Here is a 23876-nt window from a genome sequence, read left to right as displayed (position 1 = left end):
TAGCGAGATGAATGTACTAAATCTTTGTTTAGTAAAAATCTTAAGAGAATAAAAATTTTGATTCAAAAAGTATGTAGAGTGGGAGATAAAAAAATTGAACGTATTAAATGAGCTCTGACAGACGTATGTGGCGCCCCCTGGGTAATACATATTTTTGGAGCGAATTTAGATTTCTCGTCCCAAAAAATACCCGCTTACCAAATTTCGTGTTGTTATCTCATGCCTGTCAGGAAATATTCAAGAATAAAATAAAAGTTTAACTTTGACACACTGTATTTCAGTTATTACCAACTTTCGTACTAAGGTAAGTTAGTTAAATCGACCTAATTTACGCCCAGGAATCTAAGATTAAGCTATGGCCCATTCTCTACCAAACAGCCTGTATATTTAAATTATCATGCCAAAAATTTATCTTTCAAATATCAAACTCAATTTAAAAAAATCTTTGTTTATTCCATTTTAAAGTTATATAACTCTAAAAAAACACCCTCGACTGAAAAATATTTTTACACATTACTAAAAAGGCATTCAGACTTTCAAATAAAATTCAAAACATTGATGTCAGTTCAAAAGACTAGCCTAGGGGGTTTTTAAAACAATAGGGAACTTGCATAAAATTTTAAATTCGAAAAAATGTTATAAATCACAACAGAGCATAATTTAAAACATGTATCAAAGATAAAAACGTTTTTTTTTCTTTTTCGTTTGGCCTCTAACGACGAATAAAAATTCAAATTATACCAGCCAGCCCAAAACGCGTCGTGACGTCATCCGGTTCTGCACCATTCGGCACCAACAAAGTAAACAAAATTGTATATAATTTTAAATTAGACATAAACATCAGTAGAAAATACAGTTACGTGACGTCACGAGTGTTTTTGATCGTTTGAACTATTCATAGAAAACTTGTACTTTTACATAATGGTTTTATTTTCCATAGTAAACCTTCTTTCCTTTCCTTCAAAAACTGTATCAAACTCCAATCTCAACAAACTGGTATATATTATTACAATGACATACGATAAATGTCATTAGAATATAAATATTTTCCCCTTATTCTGCGACGATGAGCTGGCCAAATACCCAAGTAGGTGGAGGCCAATAAACTAAAGAAGGAGAAGAATATACCTAAATATAACCATAATCATAACTATATAATAAAACTATGTGAAGTCACGGGTCGTTTGAACTATTTTATACCGCAGAAGACTTTAAATTTGTATTTCTAAGTTATTACGAGTTTTTGAAGCGTGAAATTTTGGAAATCTCATTTTTAAAGAACACTGAACATTTAGTCTGGGATGATTATCGGAGACTAGGCCATTTTTGGGAAAAGTTATTCACCAGCAATTTTATTGCTGGAATCGAAGCTTATGATTACGTATATTAATAATATAGGTATGCAAAGTCCGCAGATAGTGTGCTACTTTTTTTATTAACAAAATGGCGCCCGAAAATCGTGATTTTTTCAATTTTTGCTCTATAGCTCCAAAGATTTTAACTTTTCACCAAAAACACTTAAATAAAAATTCACCGCAGGAGGTGTTTTTTCCGATTTACTTCGACGAAAACTTTCCCCGGAAAAAGCGGGTTTTTCCAACAAAATCTTTAATTTTCAACTAAACTTTAAGACAAGTAGTTGTCAATAAATAATTAAATAACTTGGTAATGTAAAAGCCCTTTTCGTATAGATTATAATTTCAAAAGCCGATGGAAATTAAATGAACCGGTTAGCAACAATTGAATTGTTAACTAAAAATTTACGGTGGCTATAATAACGACAATAATTATGATGCATAAGAATAACTATGATTTTTTCAGAAAAATATACTATACCTATCTAATGTACTTTTCAGGATTGAAATTGCACTATTTAAGCGGCCTCAGGAATATTTTAAAATAAAGATTTTTTGGCTTATAAACAAATAGAATATCTCGGGAAATATTAAACAAAATTAAATTGTAAAAACGGTATTCGAAAAATAGCGGCAGGAGGCTTCTCTTAAAAGAAAAAACGTTTAATTATGATGAGTAGTTCCTGAGATACAACCGGTAAAAGTTCACCGGAATTTACGGCAAAGATATAAACAATAGGATCATAATTTTCAAACCATCACCTTTTTATTTTTGTCCTCTTTCTCCACACTAATTTTCATATCCTTAAAGTATTCATAACATATATTTTTATAATAAAAACTATCGATAATACGTGTGAAAATTGCCAAAAATAGCAAAATTCCAATCAAAAATTAGGTTGGAGAAAATGTATCCGTCAAAGTTCAAAATCGGTATACGTTAAAAAAAATGCATTTTCTCGGCTTCCCATGGAGCAATTTCCTTCATTCTTTTTTTGTTCCCAAGTAACTCGAGTAGAGCCATCGAAATAATGCATTATTAAATGTCAAACTTGCTTTTGTTTTGTTATAATAAATAAATTTATTTATTATAACACAAAATTTTAATTTGTTCAAATAAAAATTGTTTAAATAATTATACAGCTTTCAAATGAGAATATTTATGTTTAACTTTAAAAGGTACACTTGTAGTAAGTTTATCTAAAAAAAAGCCTACAACTGGAAAAAAATATGTAGTTTTCTGTTCTTATAAATAAATTAATATATTATAACAAAACAAAAGCAAGTTTGACATTTAATAATACGTTATTTCGATGGCTCTACTCGAGTTATTAGGGAAGAAAAAAAGAATGAAGGAAATTGCTCCATGGGAAGCCGAGAAAATGCATTTTTTTAACGTATACCAATTTTGAACTTTGAGGGTTACATTTTCTCCAACTTAATTTTTAATTGGAATTTTGCTATTTTTGGCAATTTTCACACGTATTATCGATAGTTTTTATTATAAAAATATATGTTATGAGTATTTTAAAGATATGAGAATTGGTGTGGAGAAAGAAAACAAAAATAAAAAGGTGATGGTTTGAAAATTATGATCCTATTATTTATATATTTTCCGTAAATTCCGGTCAACTTTGACCGGTTGTATCTGAGGAACCACTCGTCATAATTAAACGTTTTTTCTTTTAAAAGAAGTGTCCTGCCACTGATTTTCGAATACCGTTTTTACAATTTAACTTAGTTTAATATTTCCCGAGATATTCTATTTGTTTATAAGCCAAAAAATTGTTTATAGTTTTAAAATATTCCCGAGGCCGCTTAAATAGTCCAATTTTAATTCTGTAAAGTACATTAGATAGGTCTAGTGTCTTTTTATGAAAAAATCATAGCTATTCTTATGCATCATAATTATTGTCGTTATTATAGCGACCGTAAATTTTTAATTCACAATTCAATTGTTACTAAAATGTTCATTCAATTTCCATCGGCTTCTGGAATTATAATCTACACGAAAAGGACTTTTACATTACCAAGTTATTTAATTATTGATTAACAATTACTTATCTAAAATTTTAGTTGTAAATTAAAGATTTTGTTGGAAAAACCCGCATTTTCCGGGGAAAGTTTTCGTCAAAGTGAATCGGGAAAAACACGTCTCTATGCAGAATTTAATTGCTGTGAATTTTTCTTTTGGGTATTTTTGGTGTAAAGTTAAAATCTTTGGAGTTATAGAGCAAAAATTGAAAAAAACGCGATTTTCGGGCGCCATTTTGTTTATAAAAAAAGTAGCACACTATCTGCGGAATTTGCATACCTATATTATTAATACATACAATAATAAGATTCGATTCCAGCAGTAAAATTGCTGGTAAATAACTTTTCCTTGCATTTTGCTAATTAGCCCAGAGTAATTATTATGTAATAAAAAAATGTGCAAGTTCCCTATTGTACAATTTTTAATCTAATAAACATAATAACTTTTTCAATTTTCAATTTGCATTTTTTTCTTCTAAACTTGTCATGACACTAACAGTTCTTTATTATACGTTTAATTGATTGCAGTTCCACCCCTTCCAATGGAAGAGCCCATCGACAAATTCGGTTATCAAATTGGAAAAGAAGGCCTAATTAATATCTCGATAGAAGCAAATCCCAAACCTAGAATCGAATGGTCTGTGGGGGGACAGCTCATCAAGGAAGGATCGACCGATAATACCGGAAGGATCGAGGCAGAGGCGATAAGAGATTTGGTAAGTTTTTGCGTTATTTATATACTGAATACGTAGTGACGTATCTTTATTTTGTATTTGATAATAAAAAATACATTTGTGTTTAGATCGTAGAAAATTAAAACGTAAATTAAAAAATTAGATCGTAGGAAATTAAATTAAGCGGTTAGAGTATTACTAAATAAAAACCATTACAGGTGGATGTTGATTAATATAATAATAATAATAATAAAGACATAATAGACCAGGCGCATCTGTAAAAATATTAGTACATTTGTACGTTGAGAGGTGTCAAATTTTTTTGCAGAAATTGCTTGAAAATAATTCAAATAATAATATTTAAGTTATCCTCCCTCTCAAAAAGGTCCGGAACATTGTTTAAATAATCAAAAGGTCAAAAAATGAAGGAAAAATTCGATTTTTTTCTTCGTTTTTTGATTATAACTTTAAAAGTATTCATTTACGAGAAAAGTTGTACTGACATAAAAGTTGCGTAATTAAATTTTTTACAATATAGAATTGGTTAAAAATTTAAAAAATAGTCACCCTTGTTGCAAAATAGCAATAATTGCGAAAAAAACCATACAAAAACATGTATTCGCATTTTACGTTTTTCAACCATTTATGCTACAGTTAGGACCTTCATATTTCATCCAGAAAAACTTTATGATACAGTAAAACAATACTATAAATTTCATTAAGATCATTTCAATAGATTTTGCAAAATAAATTTTGCAATCCAGCTTTCGCAAAAAAAATTAATTTTTTCAAAATGTTACAGGACTGAAAATAAAGCAGATATCAAGTTGAATTTTTTTTTGCTTATAGAAGTGTACTGTACCTTTCATTTGCAATTTGCAAACTAAAATCGCATAACCACCACGGCGTCAGGAATATTTTTAAATAAACATTAATTATTGGTGCTACGCGCAGGACAGCGGATAGTTTGCTCTGATTGGGCATTCCAATTACCTTTGATAATGATTGGTACATTTTAATTTTTGTTACATTTCGATATAAATAAATAAATTTGTTCATTGCAAAATAAAAACACATACTCTATCCTTTGAAATAACACTTTTTTTAGCAAAATCTTTCTTTGTTCATATATTTTAACATAGAGAATAAAAGTTTATTATTTTTAAACATATGCAAACAATATTTCACAAACAATAATAAAATTAGTTTGATTTTTGTGGAATTAAAATATTAAAATACAACAAAATATAGAGTAAGAAAATAATATATTAGATAAAGATTCGAAGAAATTTTGATGGACATCAACCTGTGTGAATAGAACACCGCTGTCCTGCGCGTAGCACCATAAATTAATGTTTATTTAAAAAATTTCCTGACGCCGTGATAATTAATCGATTTTAATTTTGCAAATTGCAAATGAAACGTACAGTAACACTTCTATAAGCAAAAAGAAAATTCAACTTGCTATCTGCTTTATTTTCAGTCCTGCAACATTTTAAAAAAATTAATTTTTTTGCGAAAGCTGTATTGCAAAATTTATTTTGCAAAATCTATTAAACCGATTTTAATGAAATTTACAGTGTTGTTTTACTATATCATAAAGTGTTTCTAGGCACAATATGAAGGTCCTAAGTGTAGCATAAATGGTTGAAAAAATTAAAATGCGAATATGTACTTGTTTTTGTATGTTTTTTTTTCGCAATTATTGCTATTGTGCAACAAGGGTGACTATTTTTTAAATTTTTAACCAAATCCATGTTGTAGGAAATTTAATTACGCAACTTTTATGTCAGTACAACTTTTCTCAGAAATGAATAGTTTTAAAGTTATAATCAAAAAACCAATAAAAAAATCGAATTTTTCCTTCATATTTTGACATTTTGATTGTTTAAACAATGTTCCGGACCATTTTGAGTGGGAGGATAACTCAAAGATTATTATTTGAGTTATTTTCAAGCAATTTCTGCAAAAAAATTTGAGTCACCTCTCAACGTCCATCTCAAAACAGATGCGCCCTGAACATCTACCAGAACAACACAATAAAAGTAAAAGCATTTTGTTGCTGTTCTAGTTTATTATCTAAATAGTTATATTTTTCTTGTAATGTGTCTATTCTACTATTAATTTGACTTACCTCTAATGTAAAACTTTCTTGAATTTGAAACAAACTATTTATTATTTCTACTTCTACTTGTCTACGTCTTTCCTCCTCTCCTTGTCTCAGCTTTTTCTCTTCTTGCCTGCGCTTCTCTTTATTTTCTTTCTCTTCTTGCCTACGTTTTTCTTCATTTTCTTTCTCTTCTTGCCTACGTTTCTCTTCATTTTATTTCTCTTCTTGCCTGCGCTTCTCTTCATTTTCTTTCTCTTTTTGCCTACGTTTTTCTTCATTTTCTTTCTCTTCTTGCCTACGTTTCTCTTCATTTTCTTGCTTTTCTTGCCTACGTTTCTCTTTCAACTCTTCCATTTTTAAAAACCAGTCTGGGGGTCCGGATGTATAAATTTCTTTTTTAAATTTAGTAGATCTTGTATTGACACTATTGACCATATAAAAATTACTTAGATAATGTCTTCTTATTCCACCACTATCACCAATGTAACAACTTCTTGAAAGTAACTTTATTCAAACTCAAATACAATATTACAAACTTTAACAAACTGACAACTGTCGACTACTAAATCTGAATTACAACCAATGAACTATCAATACGGATGGAATAGGCACGAAGAAAATTAATGCGGCCACGATACAAGAGAGAGGTCCTAGAGAGAGACAGAGAATGGGCAGGAAAATTTGACAGGCCGTGTAATTTGAGTTGCCTATATAAACTTAAATCGAGGAAATGTACCTCATATTTTTTTAACTTTATTAACTTAACTTAATTTTTAAATACTGCCTATCAGCCCTAGGTAAATAATATATACCAAGTTAAAAAAAATATGAGGTCCATTTCCCCGATTTAAGTTTATATAGGCAACTCAAATTACACGGCCTGTCAAATTTTCCTGCCCATTCTCTGTCTCTCTCTAGGACCTCTCTCCTATATATGTTGGTGGCAATCTCTCTTCACTATTTGAATGGGACGGGGCCATTCCATCCGTGTTGACAGTTCATTGATTACAACTGAACTGTAAAATGTCAAACACATATGTTTATATAGATTTCTGGCGTTCTGGACGTCACCAGAAATTTCTGGGTTATTCCCATAGAGTTAAATATTAGCATAGAGAGAGTGTCATTCAGAGCGAAGTGACGACACCATCTTTTTTATTTGGATTAGTGCTGTTTCACTCTTACGCATAGTAAAGCTGCTACAGTTGTCCTCCTCTTCCGTGCCTATCTTCACACTGAATGTCATTATAGATTCTCGATACAATGTGTTAGAAGGAGATGCAGCAAACCAGTCCCTGAGATCTTGTCGTCAGGAAGCGCGGAAGGTAGGCTCCCTCTATGTTAATATATACCTCTATGGTTATTCCATGACATCCAGAACATTCTCGTACGTGACTGCTTCTTCTTTTACGTCAAGGGACTTTTTCTATGAATGAGATGTAGGGTCAATCTACGGAACTGTCATAACAATATTAAGGACAACGCAGAAGACAATAGAATGAGCTATGTTGGGAGCATCTCTGAGAGAACATATACGAAACGAGGACGTGCGAAGCAGGACGAAGGTGGAAGATGTAGAACTGGGTGGGACACGTGGCACGGCAGAACAACAATAAGTGGAGGAGAAACATTGTACACTGGAGACCACGCGAACACAGTCGTAGTAAAGAAAGACCACAAAAACGATGGCTAGACGACATTAAAGCCAAAGTATGGAGAAACTGGCACCAAATTGCACAAAACAGAGAAGAGTGGAGAGCTCATGGGGAGGCCTTTGTCCAGGAGTGGATGCAAACAGACTGAAGAAGAAGAAGACTTGTTTAATTGTTTAGCTATACCCACTGCAACTAAATATTATACATTCTCCACTAAATTAATTTTTTACTTTTGAGTAACCTCGAACTATTTTATTGACTACATTCTATTTCCAAACAATACTACTGCCAAAGATACTTTGGATCTCTAAAAAAAATATTCAAAAATTGCCTCTAACGTCGAAAAGCCAGTACTGCCATACTGGTGGACGGGAAAGTAAAAGTAAAAGACCACCAGAAAGAAGCTGAACAAGATTCAACGACAAGCATGCTTAATCACAAGAGGAGCGATGTAGACTACTCCAACTTCTTCCATGAAGGTCATATGTAACCTCTCTCCATTACATGGAACATAGAGAAACCGGATAAGACTCCATGTAGAAGTGAAAATGGTTACCGGGACCAAATCTGCAGATACCAAGCAAGGCCACAAAGTGGAGAGGTTCATAGTTCTTCAAACATCTACAAAATATACAAACTATCTCACTCCTTTTGAAGTATGTATTCCATGCAATTTAACTAAAAGTAACTGTGCCCAATACAAATTAACAATAATTACTCAAGATCTTTTCAGTTTAGTCCCATCCATCCAATTCAACTAAACAATAAAACTATATAACTAATAACTTAAAATTTAATATGTTACAAATTTTGAGCATTTTTACAAAAGTAAACAGTAATATTGAATTTATAAACAATAATTTTGAAAAACACTTGCTAACTGAAGCGGTACGAACATGTTTATTAGTTATATCAACGAGTTCAATTTGATTTAAATTTCAAACCGTCAGATGCATCTATTTTATTTTAAAATTAAACTGTATTTAACAGCTGTAGATATAATAATCGTTTTTGATATTAATAGTTAACGAAGTTATGTACATACACATTTATGGAAATTTGATGCTGACCTAATATGTAAATCTATGTTTTGTTCTTGTAGTTGTCACAATTTTCTCAAAAAGCAAACCCATTTTCAACAAAACTTTTCGTTTATAAATTCGCAAAAGTGTGTGTGTTATTGCGTTGCCGCTCCTGCAATACTCAGATCAGATTTATCGATGGATTCTTATGTAGTTTTTTCTTCTAAATCCAAATCTGAAAACGACATTTCGATATATCTAACAGTCTTCGAGATAATCGCCCTCAAAGTCTAAAATGTGACGTCACAATCCATTTATTTTCTTCCGACACGCTACACCTCAGCTGAAATCGTTGATAGTAAGTAGCAGTGCTGTAGTGGTAAAATTATCTGTGCCGGAGCTATACCTCTACCGGAAAATTTTTGAAAATTAACCTACTACCCAAATCGTGAGTTTTAAGGCCCTTTGGCAAATGTTTTGAAAAGTTTAATAATTAAACTAATTAATGATCTTTTAGAGTGATAGTAGTTACAGTAGGGCCTCCTACACATTCTCCTCCAAAGAATAATTTTAACTTTAAAATATGGTAAGACTTTCTTAAGGTAGATTATTACAGTTTGATACCTTAAAAACTGTTTTTAAGGTATCAAACCATAATAATCTACCTTAAAAACTCTATAATTTAAGTTGGAAGCCTTGCTGACAAAAATTAAAAAAACACTGGTGTAAGTTAGGCAAATATTGTAAATGACTAAGTTTTCATTTTCAGTAGTATTAATTTATTATTGTGAAAAAATACACCCACAAGTTACATTAGTATATATATTTTTTATTATTTAACACACACAAACATTATAATCTGTGCCAAAAAAATTAAGAATTATTTGAAAAAACTACATACAGTACAAATAACTTGTGTATTTAACAAAATACATATAATAAATACATCAGATTAATTATAACATACATACTCAAAGTAAGTGCCAAAATGCATCCTTCTTTGCGTTCTTTTTTGGGTTTTCTGCAACTCTTGTCCTGGAATCGTCTGCAGACCGGTGGCTCCTCAGCCATTTAGTGACGTACGTCTCAGGCTGCCATTCTTGGAGAGGTGGACCTTGGATTTTTATGAACATCAATGATGATACATGAGCAACAGTCAAAGCGTTTCTTGATGGTGTAACCATATTGTTCATACAACTGAAACCCCGTTCACAATCAGCTGAGCTGCAAGGTATTATTTTAGTGCAGTTTAACAGTTCTTCCAATCCATCAGGCACTTGTCGGCTGTTGTCCAAATAGTCTCTGTAGGCAGAGACAGCTTTGTTGACGTTCAATTTAAATCTCTTGCACAGTTGCTCTACTTGAGTTTGACCAAAACTTGGTGGAATGCAGGTATGGTGGAGTGCACTATATTTGCTTTTTTCAGTCGATGTTCTGTCAGGATCGTTTATGGCTTTAGAGAAATGGTTTGCCAAAGCTTGAAAGCCAAACCACACAGCCGAAACGGTACGAAAGCTACTGGCTACCCATCTTGTGCTCAACACTCTTCCGATTTTGTTCATCTGAATGTCAAGTTCTTGTGCACAGTCTTTTAACTCACGCTTGTTTTTTGGAGAGGCGCTGTACAGCGAGTACAGTTTGTCCATAAATATCTGGAAATGATTCACTCCGGCCACTTCGCTGACTGCGTCCCCAATAGCCAATTCCAATCTGTGATTTAAACAGTGCCAAACGATTATATCAGGGTACAAAGTTGAAAACCTCTTTGCCACTCCTGAGTGTTTCCCTAACATAACACTAGCCCCGTCACTTGTGAAAGAAACTAAGTTCTGTTTTAAATAACCATTGTCAAACCCATATTGTTCAAGGCATTTAAGTGTACTGTTAAAAACAGATTCGGCCCTTTGATCAGGAAGTTCAACTAGATCTAAGAACAAAATGTTAGGGGACTTTTCTTTACTTATTTCACACTTCAAATAAATTATGAGTACTGACTTTGAACTTATGCTGGTGGATTCATTAATAATGATAGAAATTTTCCCAGAAACTTCCTTAACCTTATTCAATATTCTTAACTTCATCTCTTTTGATATATGATCAATAATTTCTACAGCACTGTATCTTGAATGAAGGCCTACACCGATATCTACTCCATTTAGTTTTTGAAGTTCTAATAAACCGAAATGATCGTTATATGGTCGGTCGTTCTTAGCTATGTAGTAAGCTGACCTAAAAATAGCTTTAGTTGATTCCATGTGAGCTGTATTTGCAGAATCAACTAATTGCGTAATAGGATTTTTATGAGAGGATTCAACAATGGCCTGAGCAGTACTATGTGCTTTGGACTGTTTGTGCTCTATAATTTTTTTTCTAAGTGATTTGAGCTGGTTAGTTCGGTTTGAGCCGTAACAGCTAACTTGAAATGTGCGCCACTCATGACTTAAAGAAACGTGTTCTTTCTTAAAAGCACCCATAGTTGTGACTTCAAAACAAACTTTGCAGCCTAATTTACCTTCTTTGCAATCTATCCAAGGATAAGTTTCCTTCTTACGAGTCCACATCTCTTCTGTCCAAACGTCAGGCCATTTTGTTTCTTTTTCCTTATTCGTTGATGTGCTGGGTTCACTTATTTGTTCGTTTTTATTTAAAGAGTTTCCAATCGCTAATTCATCAACCGAAACAACATTGGATTTATCTTGCTTGGTTCCTTTAGGTAGGCCTAACGTGTTTAGTTCACGTTTCACCGACGCACTAAAAAATGAGGTTAAAGTTTTTTGTTTAGGTTTAGAGTTATCCATAGCGATACTACAGGTAGCTTATGTCAACAGATTTGGACGTTGGGCAAAGATAACACAACTATTAAAACTATTTCACCTCTTCCAGTAGGTATCCGCGACACGTAACGTAATAATTGGAGCAGAAACACTAAATTAATATACAGTGCACGTGCACTATGCAAAGCAGACGAGACGCAACTACAACTGAGCAGGATTAGCATGGCCGGGTGGGCTGGAGATGCGCAGTAGCTACGGAGTGGATTTCAGTGGTGGGGGAAGCGACTCCGGCGACTCAGTCTGTTGCCGCTCTCACTGCCGTGTGTATCGCTCCAGTCTACAGTGTACAGGGCCAGCTCGCTCCGCTACCGCTCCTCGGGCGGGGCGCGGGTGATCGGAGCGTCGAGTGAGCTAGAGAGAAATCGAGGGGGAGAGGCGAGAGATAAGAAGGACACAATATTTCAATATTGTTGTGGCTATTCCTCCTTCCGTGGTGGGGGGAGGGTTGTGGTGACACGGACACGGTAGTGCTGGGCGCGGACCGCTGAGATGTCTATCCATCAACTATCCCGTCTGCCAGTCGCTCGCTCAACTTTTGCGCTTACAATTACGAACTACCTAATCGTAGCTGCGTATGCCTTAACTGATTAACCACGATAACTAACGTGTAAAAATTACTTAGTAAAGGACAAAACAATATTTTCTAAATAAAACAATTTCAGATCTATTTTTGTCCTATATAAAAAATTCGATTGAAAAAATCGTAGCCGGAGCGCCGCTCCCCCTTCAAAAGCTGTGCCGGAGCGACGCTCCGGACCGCTCCGGCTCCACTACACCACTGGTAAGTAGGCTTGTTTTTGAATCTCGATTTGTTAAGCAAAGCATAGGTTATTTACATTATTTGAGTTTGACACTTCGTGAATGTCAAACTAAATTTTAAATTTAGTATTAATAAAATATCAATGACATTTGATAGTGAATTTAATTAGGTATTATATAAAATAAATAAGATGTACAAAAATACAATTTGAGTATATTTTAAAAGCAATAATTTATTAACCGCTTTAAAAAGGTTTATACAAGTATACGCCCTCCCCTTTAATGATAAATGGACTGTTCCATTCGTTATGAAATGAAAATTGTTATTATAGTCGGTTCGCTAAACTCGACACAACTAGCTAGTGATTTTAGTAGGTAATTTTTTAGTTTTTTGCGAATTTTGCCAAAATTGGCAAAATTACTAATTATTTAGTACTTATTAACTATTTAGTAATTTTTTTTTTGCCAAATTGGCAAAATTATTGACTAAAATCACTAGCCAGTTGTGTCTGAGTTTAGCGAACCGACTACATGAAATAATATTGTTATTGTAATTACATCCTTCTAATGGAAAAAAATATTTGAAGATTTTTCTCAAATTATGGATACCAACAACATTTTCATTAATTATGGAACAATACAAAATGAGCACAATAAAAAATATAATAATAAAATAATAAAAAAATATTTCAAAAAAAAAACAAAAAAACCAAAAAAAAATCAATCACTGGAAGCGACACTGGACAATACGGGAGAAATATAACCACTGGATTCGGAACTGGATATGGAACTGGATAATATTAGAACACTGTGTACCAACATTAATATTATGTGATTTGCAAGTTTGCCAATTGTAGAATGTAGAATTTTTTACCATACTGATATTGTTTAAAAACATTAATATTATTGATATAAAATGTTAATAAATTTTATTTTTTGTTATAAGAATCAAAGGTAAATATGATTAGGCGAATGAAGCCTTAGGTTTCGCAGTCAATATCCCAACCACACACACACAACATTTTCATTTATAACTCTTTTATTTTAAATTTGACGAAGAAAAGTTATTCTTCATAAAAAGCTCTTCGTGGTCTAAGATTTATGATGCAACCATCATATATAAAATTTTATACGAGGTATATAAAAAATATGAATTTCAATCAAGAGTAAAGTGCCTTTATAGTTCATAACATTTAAATTAGAATGATATAATTGCGCATTAAAACATAATTATTAATTCTAAATAACTTTTCATAATAGCAATTTTCAATTATGAATTAAAATATGCAAATAAACAAAGTTTTCGTTATGATAATGCTCGCATTTTCAGCTCGTTTTCTTATGGAGCCAATCCGTTACAGATGTTGGACACTAACTTGTTGGACAGTGTTGAATGTGGATAACAGACTGTTATTCTTATATATAGTGTCCCATCCATGTCCGAATATAGTGTCCCATCCATGTGGTTCCTCCAAAGCTGGACACAGAAATGTTATATATCAGGGGCGTAGCTACCGCCGTATCAGCCGTATCAATTATACGGGGCCCCCGACATTCAGGGGCCCCAGTGCGGCATGTCGAAACACAATTCCATTTACAAAGATTGAACTAAATATTCTACAATTATTTCACTATTAAAACGCTTTGAAACAGTGTATATTGTTTGGATATCAACATTTTGGTGCAATGGATTCTTTATCTATGCCTATATAAATCATATTTATCCATTTTCTATTCTTCGCCCCATAAGAACAGAGCTTTTTTGTTTTCAAGCTACCTTTCATTGTCAATTCCGTTGGCTGTGTGTGAGTTATTGTATAATGTAGGTATGCCAAATTGCAATTTTTGTACTCGCTTTATTTTTGAATATTTGAAACAGTATGTATTGTTTGGATATATTTTCGTTTATTCTATTCTTTTTCTATCTTGTATTTATGTATATCTACACTCCAAGAGATTAACGCACCATCTTAAAAATTGGTCATTTTTAATATCTCATATTTCCTAAACCTGTTGTCCGATTTAAGTGATTTTTTTAACATGTTATGGCCGTATTCTTGAACAATCTCGCTGTAATATTGTTGGTAGACAGGTAAATTGTCATTATATACCGGCTGTATGCCAAAAAAACTGTGATTTTTTTCTTAACGTTCGCGTCACTTTGTGGAATATTATAGTATTTATAAAATACTGAAATTAAAATCTGACTATATCCTGATGTTTTCTTAATATTCTGTTGTTTTATTCATTCGGTTATGTAGGATAATAAAAAAGTTAGGTAATACTACGTTTGTTTTAACACAACGAGAACAGTCATGTAACAATCACGTCACTACAAAATAATGCGTTCCATGCGTTCTGTGTCTGTATATCATGCGTTCCATGGGATATTTTGTTTACTGCGCAGGACGGTGATCGTTACATGGACGGTTTCTCGTTGTGTTGGAACAAACCTACTTTAACAACTAGTCTTATTTTTCATTAATACAGGGTGTTTTTAAATAAGTATGGCAAACTTTAAGGGTTAATTCTGCATGAAAAAATAATGACAGTTTGCTTTCTTAGCGTATGTCCATAAACGCTTCTTTTCCGAGAAAGGGGGTGTTGATATTTTTCTTACAAACAAAAAACAGAATGTTAAAAAAACATGAGGCTATATGTAGTTGGGTTTTAATTTCAGTATTTTATAAATGCTAAAATATTTTATTTGTTTGATGCAAAGTTTGATTGCTACACCCGGTATACAATGAAAATTTACCTGTATAGCAACAATATTATTACAGCGACATTGTTAAATAATAAGGCTATAACATATTAAAAATTCACTTAAATCGTACAACAGGTGTTATGAAATTCGAGACCTCAAAAATGACTTATTTTTAAGAGTATATTATAAGGTACGTTAATTTCTTGGAGAGGTGTATTTGCCGGCCGCTCGCCGTTGTACCATAAACACAGTGCTTTTTCTTTGTTTAAGCTCATTTTCGATGTCCATTCATCCTTGTATTAAAAAAAACTGAATCTGTTTCCAAACAATGAGTCTCGACAATTCAAATTTATTTTTCGACTTTGGTTTATTAGAGTTTATTAGGTTTATTACTATTATCTATATTTGGGTGTCATACGCAGAAGTTATTAGTCCCTATGTAATTTGCAATTTATTTAAATTTTGCAATCAATTGTTTTGTTTTATTTCATTATGTTTTATTTTGTATCTACTAATATTGACGATGTATGAAATTTTAGTAAACTGTATTTGTTATTGTTTTTTTCCGACTTTTTGTCAGTTTTGTCCATAAGATTGTAAAATTTTCAGTGACAATAAAACATATTTCTATTTTATTCTATACAAGCGTTTTTGCTTCTTTTGTCGCGGGGGAAAAGGGCCCTGCGACTATCTTTGATATGGGGCCCCCGTGGGGCTAGCTACGCCACTGTTATATATTAAATATATTTGTATATTTTCATTTTAAATTAATCATTAATTATGTATTGGTGAACAGATCTCTAAGACAATATATTAAAGATGTCAGAGTGCGAAGGGGAGCAGAAATATATAGCGACCATTACTTGGTAGTGTCCCGAACAAGTATAGGAAACGAACAAAAACTAACTCAAAGGAAACTGAAAAAAAGAGACAAAACCCCAAAAAATCTCACAAACGCAGCTATATAAGCTAACAGATAAGAAAATAGCACAGAAATACAAAAACTATGTAAACAGTAGTCTTCAAAAGCATTTAAACCAGAACTATGACTTAGAAGAAACTTGGCAAAAACTTAAAGAAGCACTCCTAGATGGAGGCAAGCAAGTCTGCGGAATGACTATAATTAATAAAAACAAGAAGTGCACAAATTGGTGGAGTAATGAAATAAAAGAAGAGGTCAAATTAAAAAAGTTAGCGTGGAAGAAATACCTAGGGAAGCAGAGCCCAGAAAGCTATCAAAAATATAAACAGCAGAGGGCAAAAGTAAAAGACATGGTTATGGAAGCGAAAAAGAAGAGCTGGGAGGACTTTGGCAATAAAATGGAGAAAGACTACCACACTAATCAAAAATTATTTTACAAAACTCTGAGAAGTCTAAGAGCAGAGAAGGTACAACAAACACCAAAACAAATTAAAAATGAAAATGGCCACATTCTCTGCGAGAACGAAAGAATCATAAACAGATGGAGAGAATATTTTGAAAACCTCTTGACCCAAGAAGACTCCAATAATAAATCAGATAACACCGAAGAAAATGCACTTGAAAACCAAAATCAAACCGAAATAACAACAGATGAAATAAAAGAAATAATATGTAAGCTTAAAAGAGGAAAGGCAGCTGGCTATGATAAGATATCCGCGGAAATGCTAAAAAATATGGGAGAAAATGGAAATGAAATGCTCAGAAAAGTTTGCAATAAAGCATGGAATGAGAGTAAGGTCCCAAAAGACTGGGAAGTGGGGATTATTTTACCCATTTTCAAAAAAGGAGACAGACGAGACTGCAGTAATTATAGAGGTATAACCCTCCTGAGTATTCCTTCCAAAGTCTACGAACGAGTACTAGAGAAAAAATTATTACAAGAAGTGGACCACAAACTGGAACAGTCACAAAGCGGATTCAGGAAGGGAAGAAGCATTCATGACCATATTTTCACACTCAAGCAGCTAATACAAAATACGCGAAATACAAGCACAGAACTACACCAAGCTTTTATAGATCTAGAAAAAGCATTTGACAGAACACCAAGGATAGAAATCGACAAAAGCCTAATGAACAGGGAAGTAGACACTAAACTCAGAAAAGCTATTATGAGCCTATACAAAAACACAAGAAATAGAGTAAGAACAGATAATATGGAATCGGACGAGTTTATAGTTAATGATGGCTTAAGACAAGGAGGTGTACTAGGCCCCATCTTGTTCAATATTGTTCTAGATGATGTAATGAAGGAAACCAGAGAAGAAACATCGAAAATATATGTTGGACATAGAAATCTCGAAATGATACAGATAGCAGAATGTGCATTTGCAGATGATCTCGTTGTGTTTGGAAGAGATGAGGCCGCACTACAGAGAAACCTCCAAATATGGAGGGATAAACTTGAAAAACGTAATCTGAGGATTAACGAAAGTAAAACTAAGGTCATGATATGTGGGAAAACAGATAAACGTACAAAAATTAAAATCAATAACGACACCCTAGAACAAGTTGAAACTTTCAAATACCTGGGAGTTCAAATAGAGAGTAGGGGTGCACACGATACTGAGATAAATAACAGAATAGCAAGCGCAGCCCGCATATACCATGCAATTAAGAGCACATTTCTATCGAAAAAAGAAGTATCCCAAAAAGCCAAGATAACAATCTACAACACAGTTTTCGTACCTATCCTAACATTTGGATGTGAAAGCTGGACGCTCACCACCAGACTAAAGAAGAAACTGCAAAGCATGGAAATGAAGTATTTAAGAAGAGTACTAGGTGTGACCAGGATGGACAGGATACGGAATGAGGAAATAAGAGAACGCCTTAAAGTCCAACCAATAGAGAAGAAAATCGAAGCAGCCCAGTTAAGATGGTACGGCCACATGGTTAGGATGGATAAAGGAAGGCCAGTAAAACAAGTTTGGGAAGCGAGAAGAAACCTGAAAAGACCGAGGGGCAGGCCCATGAAGACCTGGGACGATGAAATCGCTGCCATCCTAGACAAAAGAGGAGTCACTAAAGAACAAGCGAAGAAAATGGCAAGAAATAAGAAGGATTGGAGGAAGTTTGTGTACGAAGCATAAAAACAGACTTTATTTTAGACTTTATGCCCAACACCTTAGGGTAGAAGGGTTATCGATTATATATATATATATATATATATATATATATATATATATATATATATATATATATATATATATATATTAATCATTAATCTTTTTATTATTTTTTGCAGGGACGTGGAAGATATGAGGCTAACTTGAGACTGGCAGGTGTTAACAAACAAGACACGGAAACTGACTACATTTTGACAGCTTACAATGACCAAGGCTCTCAAACTTATAAAATCAAAATCTCTACCAGTCCGGAACCTGAAGGTATGTTCCAAACTTATTAAAAATAATTTTTATCGATAGCTTGAAAACTGTACCTATATTATGATATATATTTAAACTTTTTATTAAAATTATACACCCGAGTTTAAACTTCGAAACTTTGAGAATAAATTGAAATTTCCTAATTTGGGTTAAAAGGTATGGGATTCGAAGAAGATTTATTTACGTTTAATATCGAAGCGAGAATTATATGAGAATAAGAATGTCTGTATGGTTGTATAAACACAATAAAGTAGAGTTGGGTTGCAATAATTTAATAAGAACGCTCAGAGGCTATTTTACTTCAAATCAGGCCGGAGGCACTACACAATTTTCGGGCCCCTAAATATAATTTAATAATAATACAGTGGAACCTGCTTAATTCGAACTTCCATAATTCGAAATCTATAATTCGAATTTTTATTCTGGTCCCTAGCATTTCCTATATAAGTAATGGTAAAAAGTCGTGAATAATTCGAATTATATTTTGGATAATTCGAACTTTTCTATACTATCTTTTCTGAATATCTTAGAATCTTTTGTCATTACTGAGAAGCTAAATTCTAAAAAGCAGCTAAAAATTTCGGATCTCTTTGAAAAAAAAACTAAAGTCAGTCTTTTTGATAGCTTGCAAATGTTTTAATTGGTATTTTTGGCCAAATTTTGTAGCCCATTTTTTAGGTTGACAAAACTCGGGCAAAAATAGGAACAAAAACATCTCCAAGCGATAAAATTGATCAACTACTGTTTTTTTGCTGATCAACTACTGATATTTATCATTTGCAGATGTTTTTGTAGGTAATCCTTGTTTTTGTAGATTTATTTTTTAATTCGAATTTTTGGATAATTAGAATTTTTTAACTGTCCCCTGAGATTCGAATTATTCAAGTTTCACTGTAATAACTTTTTTAAATGTAGGTATTAATATTTAATAGAAATATAGTTGTACCAGGTGTCCCAATAAGAATGGCTCTAATCCATATCTCAGGAACCATTTATAGTACAGCTTTGAGAAAAAAATATTTATAACAAAAGTTACCTCGGGAAAAGCCTGGAAATTATTTTCATAATTTTTTAGGTTCACCGCTAGAGGGCGTAATTGAATATCAAAAATTAAAAAATCTAAATTTTACAAAATTTACCTAATGAAAGGGCACTGAAAATCCAATAATCGTAGTGTTCATAAAATTCTGCGCATATTTGATTTCACAAGTTTAAGCCTACCTTTGCAAATAAGAGGTGGGGGTGAGTGGGAACCTTCTTATGAAAAAATGGCTGTAAGTCCGGTTCTGCTAGATCGAATTTTGTATACTTGTTCTTGTTGAAAACAGCTCTTTTTCGTCAATGTGTCTTATTTTCGAAATAGCCTAATAAGTAATATGCAAGCTAGGAGGCGTTATCTAATTATTTTCAGAAATCAAGTAAGCATTTTTAATCCGGTATTACAAAATTAGACCAAATTAGCAACATAATACCGAAAACCGCATGTCGATACCTTTTTTGTATCTCGAGATATCTTAAGAAATGTGTAAATTTTAAACATAACTGTTACTGTCACCGGTAAATGAGGTTAAGGAAAAGTAGTGTGCTATGGAAAACGAAATAAACATTTTCCAGATGTAAACGTATATAATTAATTTAAACAATAATAAGACAAACAACACTATAAAATATAACAAAAAATAAAAGCAACTACTTACTTAGTCTTAGTGACTGCCTAAATGTTCAAATTGTTGCACATCATTTTCGATGCAAGCAATTAGTCTTTCAATAGTAGATTGAATAGCAACATATTTAAGTATTTTAGATTTAACAGTTTTAGACTGTTTTTATTTTATTTATGGGAACGGATTAAAGACCTTGTTTTTGCCGCTAGGCACACTACGCGAGAAAACATGATCTACAATCTAGACAATACGAAACGACATTCAATACATTGCGAAAGCAGAAATTCAGACTGCTGTTCAATCTACTCTTGAAAGAGTAAATGCTTGCATCGAAAATGATGAGCAACAATTTGAACATTTAGGTCGTCACTAAGTAGTTGCTTTTATTTCTTTGTCATATTTTATAGTGTTGTTTGTCTTATTGTTGTTTTAATTAATTATTTACGTTTACATCTGGAAAATGTTTATTTGTTTTTTCCATAGCACACTACTTTTCCTTAACTTCGTTTACCGGTGACATTAACAGTTGTTTAATATTTACACGTTTCTTAAGATATTTCGAGATAGAAAAAAAGGTATTGACATGTGGTTTTCGGTATTATGTTGATATTTTGGTCTAATTTTGTAATACAGGATTAAAAATGCATACTTGTATTTAATATTCTCCAAAGAATACAAGATTTCCGAAAATAATTAAATGACTCCTACTAGCTGGCACATTACTTATTAGGCTATTTCGAAAATAAGACACTTGCATTGACGAAAAAGAGCTGTTTTCAACAAGACCAAGTATGCAAAATTCGATTTAGCAGAACCGGACTTACAGCCATTTTTTCATAAGAAGGTTCCCACTCACCCCCACCTCTTATTTGCAAAGGTAGGCTTAAACTTGTGAAATCAAATATGCGCAGAATTTTATGAAGAATACGATGCTTGGATTTCCAGTGCCTTTTCATTAGGTAAATTTTGTAAAATTTTGATTTTTTAATTTTTGATATTCAATTACGCCCTCTAGCGGTGGACCTACAATTATGAAAATAATTTCCAGACTTTTCCCGAGGCAACTTTTGTTATAAATATTTTTTTCTCAAAGCTGTACTATAAACGGTTCCTGAGATATGGCCGAGAGCCATTCTTATTGGGACACCCGGTACAAGAAAATAAAATTGTTATTGACAATAAATAAAATTTATATTTAAACAATTAAACATCGTTTAAGGGTATAGGCTTTAGAAAAATTTTATATTTAAATGCATTCGTTTTTTTTCGAAACCTGAAAAAACTAATAAGTGTTTTTGAAAAATTTAAACGCAGAATGAAAGATTACGTTACTACCGAGGGCCGAAAGTCCCTGAAATCTTCGATAATGTTTATTTTAATAAGTTACAGGGGTAAAAAAAAGAGAAAATGAACTGTGATTTTTAATTTTAAATACATATCTTATTCAAAAGAAACTTTTTATTTATTCTAAGGGACATTCGGCCCTCGGTAATAATGTAATCTTTCATTCTGCGTCTAAGTTTTTTAAAATATTTATTAGTTTTTTGAGGATTCGAAAAAATGAATGCATTTAAAGAGAATTGAAGCCGAAAGTTTGCGCCTATCCACTTAATTATAACTCTTATGGTTATCATTTATCATTGCCTGTTCGTAAAATGAAAGAATTTTGAAAATTTGTTTTGTTATTGTAATAAACATGTTTTGTTTGGTGATATTTCCAGACCCCATTCAAATACGGGCCCGAGGCAGGTGCCTCACGGGCCTAGTGGTAAAATAGGCCCTGAGAACGCTATACATCTTTGTTGTAATGATAGACTTACTTACTCCGTGGCGTTACAACCCCTCGTGGGTTTTAGCCGACTCGGCAACATGCCTCCACTGTTTTCTGTCTTGAGCAACCTCCATCCAATTCATACTATACCATCCAATTCTACCATAATGGTAGACTACACCTTTTTAAAAAAGATGGTTTTCATTTCATTATTTTAAGCGTGTTATCATAATATATAATTTTAGAAGAGTATGGGTTAGTGGCAGTCATTTTTTATGTAACTGATTGAATAAATGCAACTCCACAATTTGGACTGCTTTGATAAACGAAGATCTTCTTAAGGTGATACAGTAGCGATCAACAGGTAGCAAAAACGCGTTCCAAGATTGCGGCCGTAATTTTGAATATTTTTTCGAGATATTTGGCACACGTATTCGTAATATAATAAAGAATGGCGGTACAGAGCCCAATTTGAAAAATATATTAATATGTGATAATTACTCTGTAATTAAATACAATATTAAAAAAACGGGCTTGTACCGCCATTAAGAAGAACAAAAAAATACACTTTCTTCAAATAAACTTTTTTATCCGATGCCTTGATTTTGTGTCATTTTGGAACTACTAAAATTTTTTATTTCATTAGTAGTTCCAAAATGACACAAAATCTAGGCATGGGATAAAAAAGTTTATTTAAAGAAAGTGTATATTTTTGTTCTTCTTAATGGCGGTACAGGCTCGTTTTTTTAATATTGTATTTAATTACAGAGTAATTTCCACATAATAATATATTTTTCAAATTGGGCTCTGTACCGCCATTCTTTATTATATTACGAATACGTGTGCCAAATATCTCGAAAAAATATTCAAAATTACAGCCGCAATCTTGGAACGCGTTTTCGCTACCTGTTGATCGCTACTGTTTCCTCTTAAGGTGCCTATCCGTTCCGGATGCTGGCGATCAGCATGGCTATCCTAACTTTGCTTGCTGCTATTCTGAATAGTCCGGTTGTCGATGTATTAAACCACTTTCTCAGGTTTTGAAGCCAAGATATTCTTCTTCTCCCAGGTCCTCTCTTTCCAAATATCTTGCCTTGAAGAATGAGTTGCAACAAGCCATATCTCTGTTCATTCCTCATAACATGGCCAAGATATTCTAGTTTGCGCTTTTTGATTGTGTTAATAATCTCGCATTCCTTGCCTATTCTACGTAGAACCTCAACATTAGTCACACGATCCACCCACGAAATTCTCAAAATGCGCCTGTAACACCACATCTCGAATGCCTCGAATTTTCTCAAAGAAGCCTCGGAAAGTGTCCAGGCCTCTACTCCGTATAATAACGTAGAAAATACATAGCATCTGATGATAGATATTTTGGTAGCAAGAGGTAAATCGTGGCTTCTAAAAAGAGACTTCATCATTATGAACGCTGATCTCGCTTTTCCTATGCGTTGTTTTATTTCACTTGAGTGGTCCCACTGGCTGTTTATGATGGTACCAAGTGTCCAGGCCTCTACTCCGTATAATAACGTAGAAAATACATAGCATCTGATGATAGATATTTTGGTAGCAAGAGGTAAATCGTGGCTTCTAAAAAGAGACTTCATCATTATGAACGCTGATCTCGCTTTTCCTATGCGTTGTTTTATTTCACTTGAGTGGTCCCACTGGCTGTTTATGTTGGTACCAAGGTATGTGTAGCTGTCGACCCTGTCAATTAGTTGTTGGTATACGAATAAACGAAGATAAAGAATACTTCTTCTTCTTCTTCTTCTCGTTGTCCTTATGCCCTATAAGAGCGTCGGACTTTGGTATCACCTATCCATCTTTTACCCATTTCTTCCACGCCTTCCGGTCTCCTGCCATTTCCTTCATCTGTTGCACTGTTTTCCCTCTCTTTGTCCCGATTTCCTCGATTT

At 33.0% G+C, this 23876-nt stretch overlaps 1 protein-coding gene across 1 annotated transcript in view; it reads left to right on the top strand.

Moving 5' to 3' along the window:
• LOC114333578 (fasciclin-3) overlaps positions 1–23876 on the top strand; it is a 111477-nt gene that overhangs the window by 20338 nt on the left and 67263 nt on the right. Inside the window, exons 5-6 of the mRNA XM_050643452.1 lie at positions 3918–4105; positions 18378–18519. Coding sequence (XP_050499409.1) covers positions 3918–4105; positions 18378–18519 — 330 coding nt within the window. The remainder of the gene's footprint in view (positions 1–3917; positions 4106–18377; positions 18520–23876) is intronic.

Source organism: Diabrotica virgifera, chromosome 2, assembly GCF_917563875.1.
Source record: "Diabrotica virgifera virgifera chromosome 2, PGI_DIABVI_V3a".
NCBI lineage: Eukaryota > Metazoa > Arthropoda > Insecta > Coleoptera > Chrysomelidae > Diabrotica > Diabrotica virgifera.
The sequence above is the reverse complement of the archived record's forward strand: the minus strand, read 5'-3'. Positions and strand labels throughout refer to the sequence as shown.